The sequence below is a fragment of the Malania oleifera genome, chromosome 12, assembly GCF_029873635.1.
Source record: "Malania oleifera isolate guangnan ecotype guangnan chromosome 12, ASM2987363v1, whole genome shotgun sequence".
Classification (NCBI taxonomy): Eukaryota; Viridiplantae; Streptophyta; class Magnoliopsida; order Santalales; family Ximeniaceae; genus Malania; species Malania oleifera.
The window spans coordinates 83,747,153-83,754,483 of NC_080428.1; the positions used below are offsets into that span (position 1 = coordinate 83,747,153).

At 39.2% G+C, this 7,331-nt stretch overlaps 1 protein-coding gene across 7 annotated transcripts; it reads right to left on the reverse strand.

Annotated features, from left to right (window-relative positions):
• Positions 1-276: 276 nt before the first annotated feature.
• LOC131144765 (uncharacterized) lies at positions 277-6,405 on the reverse strand. 7 transcript variants are annotated; one of them, XR_009133904.1, is made up of 3 exons: positions 6,087-6,278; positions 2,262-5,003; positions 277-870 (listed from the first exon to the last, which is right to left on the reverse strand). XR_009133904.1 is itself a non-coding variant. In XM_058093617.1 (2 exons), exon 2 carries the CDS (start codon positions 4,870-4,872, stop codon positions 2,362-2,364), a length of 2,511 nt encoding a protein of 836 aa, XP_057949600.1. In that variant the 5' UTR covers positions 4,873-5,024; positions 6,087-6,405; the 3' UTR covers positions 422-2,361. The 7 variants fall into 7 exon arrangements, 2 of the variants coding, with proteins under 2 accessions (XP_057949600.1, XP_057949601.1); XR_009133902.1 differs by having other exon boundaries at positions 277-875; XR_009133903.1 differs by having other exon boundaries at positions 2,262-5,024.
• Positions 6,406-7,331: the final 926 nt, after the last annotated feature.

A 7,331-nucleotide genomic window follows, 5' to 3' on the forward strand; every position in this document is an offset into this window, starting at 1 on the left:
TGGCCTCCAACAATTTCTGCCCATTGGGGATTTTTTTTTCCTAATCTTGCCATGGCATTGAAGAATTTCATTTCATTGTTAAAGGGCATTATATCGAATAAAATTTTCTTCTATAGCCAAAAAAATCAGTACAAACCACTGAGAAGGTGAGCTCATGAATTTTCCAGTCTTGCAGTCCAGAGGAGTTGGGAATATCAGCCTCAGTCAGGACATTTTTAAAGGGGTCTTAGCACACTCACGCAGCAAGCTAAATCACCTTCCTTACAAAATTAATAATAAGAGGAGAATTAAACTATACATTAAGGAACAACCTTTGCAGTACCCATCACAAATCTTTACCTAAATACAAATTTGATACCGCAAGAAGAAATGAAAATAAAATTCAACCTCCGAGTTGACACAAAACTCACAAACCCACAAAAAATCAAATCCAAATTACAATTCACCTTCAAAATTCACCCAGTCAAATGACAATTAGAATCAGTTACCCTTGAAGCACATACTAAAAAAACAGAGGAATTAATCATGGCTATAAATTTTGCTGCCACCATCATCTTTCATGTCTGCATATATAAGGAACACAATCTAAAGGAAACAAGAATCCACCATAACAAGACTGACTGTCATTCTGCCTCCAATTCTCCTTCGGATAAAAAAAAAGTTAGTTCCAATAAGAATCTGCAGTACTGCAATTAACCTAATCCATACACAATCCAAAGAAGTCACCAGTCATCCTCAAAATAGGGCAAGTTCCGGCTGCCAAAACAAAAGGCCAAAGCAGTCAGACACACAACTCAGAACTCAAGTTGCTGGATCTCCATTCAAACGTCCAATCCAACATATTTTACCACCAAGAATTTCATGTGTCTCCTGCACTGAAAATAACTGGATGTTCAAAATTATCAAATAATCATATCAAGTAATCACACCATTTGAATTAACTGTGATCATAGTTTCTAATCATTTGAAGATCATAAGAAATGTGGACTGAAGACATTTGGTACGTAAAACTGGAGTAAAATAGCATCAAAATTGGTAATACTAGTTCTACCCATTGCTCATTCAACTTTTCATTCTATTCCATTCTCATCCTCTTTCATTCTACAAACCAAATGTGATTTAAAAACAGAGTTGGCAATTGGCATGATGAAGTGATTTGAGTCAGGTCATGAACCACCGGACCCAAATTTTACTCTTTCATCGAAGGGCACAAAGTGAACCAAACATGTATGCCTATCATCAATAATACTAAAAAATTATCCCATTGCCATTTGCCAATAACCAAAATAGAAAAAAAAAAAAAAAAACAAAAACAAAATAAGAAGCATGCCAATAAGCATGCTTACATGAAATGAGGGAGTTTAGATGGTAATCACACTGCACACCTGAGAAGTAAGAGGTGACACTAGCTATGGGTAATTAAAAATAAATAGATATTATATGGTTCCACTTGATGAAATAAGGGACTGCAAAAATATGGATGACATTATAGTTCAGGTGAAGGTATTACAACATCATAAAACACAAGCAGAATGTCAAGATTATCACAATAGAGGAACGAGAGAGAGAGAGAGATGGCTTACAAACAGATGAAATGAATGCATGGCTTCATATAAGCATGATGGAAAAAGGCTCTGGTAATCTAATTCAAAGGGGAAAACAAGGGACAGGCTCAACAAACCTCTTGGGTGAAGTCATTCATCAACATCTTTATAAAATACAAATAAACAATGGACTATAGTCTATAAGTAACCATAAAGTGCAAATTCCATTGCCACTGATGCAGCATGAAAATTAATTTTGAAAGCCTATAGATCATCATTTAAATTCTAATAGTATGATATATCCCTTAGCATGATTCAAACAAGACTGATCAACTTATAATCTACACTATTATTTGAATTCTTATCACAACTAACAGAGCAGCTCTACAGACTCATGAATTTCATAAAATTAAAAGATGTGAAAAATAAAAGAAAAAATGAGCTAGTAAAGTGCCATGGAATTTTGAAAAATGGCAGGTCGCGGGCAGACTCATATTAACAAGCTCCGACTGATAAATGGATGTTCTCCGGGAGATAAAATGAGCTTCTAGGGGAGGTAAGCGCAACCCTCACCTTACAAATCCTGGAAAATTAGAAGCTGCAGTAGGCATCAAATATGCCAGAGAGAGCTTTCATACCTGAGCTGCTCAAACTACCAGGAACCACCAAGTACACCTTCAACACTATCTTCAAGTTGCAGATAAGAGGTTAGATTACCTTTGAGGTATTTCCTGCATATCTTCAAGTGAATTGGATAGTCCCAACTTTAAGAGGAACTACCCAGAAGTCAACAAATTCTATCTGCATCGGACCAAACTCAGCTGTTTGTCTTCGCTTTGGCACAATCCAATTTCTCAGCTTCCGCTGTATCCAGTCTATCATCCAAAATTTCTGCTTCACAAGTATCTTTGGAACTCACTGAAATCACATCTTTCTTTTCTTTTTCAGAATTTCCTAATATCTTCTCCTCATTAGTCTTGTCAGCATTAACCCCATTCTCTTCCTCGTTCTGCACAACTTCTTCTTCCTTGACATCAGTTATTATTTGAAGAAGTTCCAATGGAGTGGCTGCTGTGTCCAACTCCCGGCAACCTTTTGGAGCATTTGCAGCTTCTTGGCCAGTAAGCAAATATGAAGGGACATGATGGGAGAACCGAAACATCTCTTCTCTGGGAATCCTTTTCACTTCTCTGGGGTCCAAATGCTGGTGAAAGACCGTCTTGAATCCAGCAACTTTGACCAAGGGAGTAACGGTCACACCAAGCTCTTCATTGTAGTCTTCAAGCACTTCCACCATGTCATACTTGTGTATGACTTCATTAGCTGTCAATTCATTCCAGTCAGGGGACCAATTCCGATAAAGAGCCCAGACATCCCCCTTCCTAGGATATATACAAATGGCTCCACGTGCCCCTTTGGACCATCTTACCTTGTGTGAGAAAGAATTGAGTGAGCTGTTAAATTCATATCGGCCTACTCTGAAATCCCCACAAGTTTTTGAGAAACCAGAACCCACCCAGTTTAGCGGGCCCAATTCGCTGTTGGTTTTCGAGTTAAGCCAACTAATCCTCATCTTGAATGGATTCAAAGAAATCACATTATGGATCAATGCATAATAGCGAGGCATCCCATCATCATCATCGTATGCAGCCCATACCTGGTTTTCTTCAAAAGCTTTTTCAGTTCGATCCTTGTCAAAATCATGAAAATCTGGATCTGGGACATTTATAGACATTGATTCAATCATTTCTGCATCTGAAATGACACCAGAATTGCCGGAAAAAGGCTTTGTACAGACTCCATTCTTGTTGGTCAATAGCTCACAAGACTTGTTATGGCCATGAGTATCCCTGTTTACTGGAGGGTTTTCTCTTTCTTTCTCGTTCTTTTTATCATTCCTAATCTTCTCTTTGATAGCAGGTTTGGCTACAGTACCTGAGTTCCATTCATTTAATTTCTTGCGAATTTCTGCTCGAGCCTTAGTCATCAGCATATTCTGAATTTCTAGCTGGCTGATGTCCCTCATACCGTTGGACTTGTTAATCCCATTAACCCTAGCCATTTCAAAATTAGCCTGTCTAGATCCAGATACACTTGATATACCAGCCCCAGAAGTTTCCATGCCAGTTTGCATCGAAGTAACCCTTCCATAATTGCCTATACAAGCATCATCCATGCCTTTCCTTTTCTTCACAGCATTAGGGACCCCAGATGATGAAACACCTCCCATCTTTCTAGAGACATTATTCTTCCTCTTTAGAGCCTCCTCTCTTTTAGTGGCTGCCTGTGCTTCCTCACGCTCTCTCTTCACTTTCTCATATGCCTGCTGGACCACAGTTGCAGCTTGTGCTGTAGTTGAAGCACCAGTTGCTCTTGAGAATGGACCCCATTGGAAGTTTGACTGATTAAATGAATCAGTACCATTAAACCCCCCCTGTCCAACATTTGAAGGTGCTGCATTGTTCCTTCCTGTATTTATTGTGTTCTTGTTTGCTGTTTGGTGATTTGAGTTCTGTTGCTGCTGGGAAAAGTTCCATGTGGTAGACGATTTAGAACCATTAGTAGTTGGGGGTGCAGTTTCAACAGCGAAAAACGGCTCATGGCAATTGGGACAGAGTAGATTATGGTTGAGATAAACCCTGAGATATTCATACTGCATCTTACATCGATGGCACACAGTCCAAAATGTATTGGGTTTTGATTTCTGAAGTGGAGGAGGAATAGAAGAGGGAGCCACCCGAGAGGTATTCTTTTGAGCCTTCGCGGTTGAAGTTGTAGGTGGTGGAGGAGCAGAAGAGGGAGCCACCCGAGAGGTGCTCTTCTGAGTTTTCACACTTGAAGATGTATTTTTGGTGAAATTATAGACACCATTAGCCCCAGGTGGCACTGGTGAACCCCAACTGGGGGCTGGACCCTTCTGCTGGAAACCTTTTACTTTCCTCTTCTGGTCATATGCTATTCTCTTAGCCTTATCAGATAACAAACTCCATGCCTCTGATATAAGCTTGAAAGCCCCATCAGCACCAAGAGACTTGTTTTTATCAGGGTGAAGCATGAGAGCCAGCTTTCTATACTGTTTCCTGACTGTATCATCATCAGCGTGTGGATTGACACCAAGTATCCCATACCAATCTGCCTCCCCATTTATTTTGTTCTCTGCAGAAATATACACATCTAGTGTTGCTAACATTTGAGGAAGCCCGTCCAGCCCAGGATATAAATTTTGTGCCTTCAAAGCAAATTTCTTTGCCCCAGCAATGTCTTTTGCCGTGAATTTCTTCTCAGCGATCTCTTTTGCCCTGGAGGCCTCATCTTTATTACACTCCATTTACTAGTCTACTAGTTTAGTCTTAGTGGTTTCCACTGTGTAGTCTTGATACTGCCACCACTGAATTCAACAAAACTTACCAGCTATCTGACTTCACAGATTCTGGGTTTTCTCATACTTCAATGAAGGACCTGCGTCAATAGTCAAAAAACCTAATTCACAAAAAAATATCAATCAATCAATCAATAACCCAAGTTGGACAATTATTTCAGGAGAAACATGAAAGACATGGAAGCAAAACATGCAGAGTTTATGGTACACTCATTAGTCATCAACACCTCATTTGGTTGGAAAACAAGAGGGGAGAAAAATATATATACATAATACACGCGCGCGCGCGCACACACACACGAGAGAGGGGAAGAAAATAGAAGGGAAAAAAACTAGTTCCTCTCCACTTTGTTTGGTTCAATATGAGAAAGAATGGGGAGAACAGATGGAACCAAAACAAAAGTTTACTGTCATTTACTATGGTATCCTCTACATCCTGTACTCTCGCCACTTTTTAAAATTGTCCGAGGGTGTTTCACAGTTTTTGAGTTGTTTCTCTCCATTTCTCTCCAATCTGGGGTAGAAAATAAAGTTTCCCTTTTCCCTCTCTTCTCTCCACTTCTCTCTAATTCTTTTCTATTTATCTCCCTCTATGTGAACCAAACGAGAGAAAGGGAGATTCTTTTCTCTTCCCTTCTCTCCACGTCTCCCCAACCAAACATACTGCAAATCAGATTTAAAACGACAAAGCTTTAATCCAAATCCAACATTTCCATCACGAAATCATCGTCAACAAACCAGCATAGTAAAGATTTCGATACTACAATATAGTACCCAAACATCAAGAAATGCAAAAGAACAGTAACAGCATCGGGCGCTAAGAATTCAAATAACATTAAACCCAAATTCTAAGCACTTCTGCCTCCGCAAAACCTCAAATGCTCACTAACCAAGCCCGGCAAATACTACGAGCAAACAAAACTCGCCCAACAAATAACGAAAAGAAAATTTCCACGTAAATTGAAACCAAACAGCAAGAACCAAACCAAGCAACAGTACAAGTAACGGATCTACGTAAATCAAGACGTCAATTAGCTCTAAGGCTGAAATTCTCCGATCAAGTCCTCTGCGGAAATGAAACCCTAGAATCTATTCTCAGTGCATGGTCAGAAACTGAACAGTTCCACACGAAGTACTGTGGAAGGGAGTATAAGAGAAATTACCCATTTGAAAGTTTGAATCACAGAGATGACACCATGGACGGACCTTGCATCACCAATTTTTCATTTTGTGCCCCTCTTTTCTCGCCCAAATCGAAAAAATCCCCAAAACTAGACTTTTTGTCAAAACTACTCAAATAACATAAAGCAAAAACTATTAAAAATAAAAGGTGGGCAGGGCAGCTTGGGCTTTCTTTCCTTGCCTTTCAAGCATTTTGTTAACCCTAACCCAACCTTTTTGTAAGTGGTTGGAACCCCTAACTAGGGTTAATTTTTAACTCTTGAGGGTGGTGGGCATGCTTGCCCATTTTAGTGATGGCATGTTTGCCAATTTTAGGGATTTGAAGTTTTTATTTGAATGGGTGCCTTGATTTTTTCCTTGCTTGAAAAAATTGTTAACCGTCGATGCACTTGAAATACATACTCTTAACTTCTCTAACAAAATATCTAGATTTATCTGGTATAAGGTGGACCCCACAATTTTTTTCATAATTTGCCTTTATACAAAAAGTTGTAAGAGACAAGGCTCATGATATAACCGAGTTATCCTACTATAATTTCATACAACCATCCCTACTAGTTAATCACTCATTTTGAATTTTTTATACAAAATCTCTTGTGTGCACGACTCGGAGAAGGGGTCACCCAACTTCTTTTAAGAGAGCACTTCACTAGTTGAGGTGTTATATTTAGACCTTTGAGGGGCTTCCTCTAAATCAACCAAGGCAACTACTTACTCTTCCTACATGGATCTCCTACATATATTGGCCTCTTGTTAAGAAAACAGGGATCGGAATTCGATCCTCCTTCTCGAGAAGCTTGGGAACCTCTTCTTTTTTTTTTTTGCAATGACCATCTAAGAAGGATGGAGATGGTTGTAATGACCTCAAATTCCTTAGTATAAAATGTAACATAATAAATAAAAAGTCAACCTGAACCCGTGGGTAATGGGGACACCTGTCAATCACAGCGAAAACCTAAGCAGCAGCAAGTATAAAATCTCAATCATCCATCAATAATGCATAATACCAGAGTTTACTACAACATCATAAAATTGTATTTATATACATCCTCCAAAACATCAAAAATAACTCGAGGATCATACAACAAAATAATCCTGATCCTAGTACATTGCTTACCCTCCTAACGGGGTAATATCACTGACTCAACGGCGGCCTCAACTCGCCAGTCTCTCTAGGTTTCCTGAAAAGTTAATTAATGTTGGGAGTGAGACACTTCTCAATAATG

What these genes read in the sequence shown, in the direction of transcription:
- LOC131144765 (XM_058093617.1), bottom strand. Translation starts at nt 4,872, where the DNA reads ATGGAGTGTAATAAAGATGAGGCCTCCAGGGCAAAAGAGATCGCTGAG.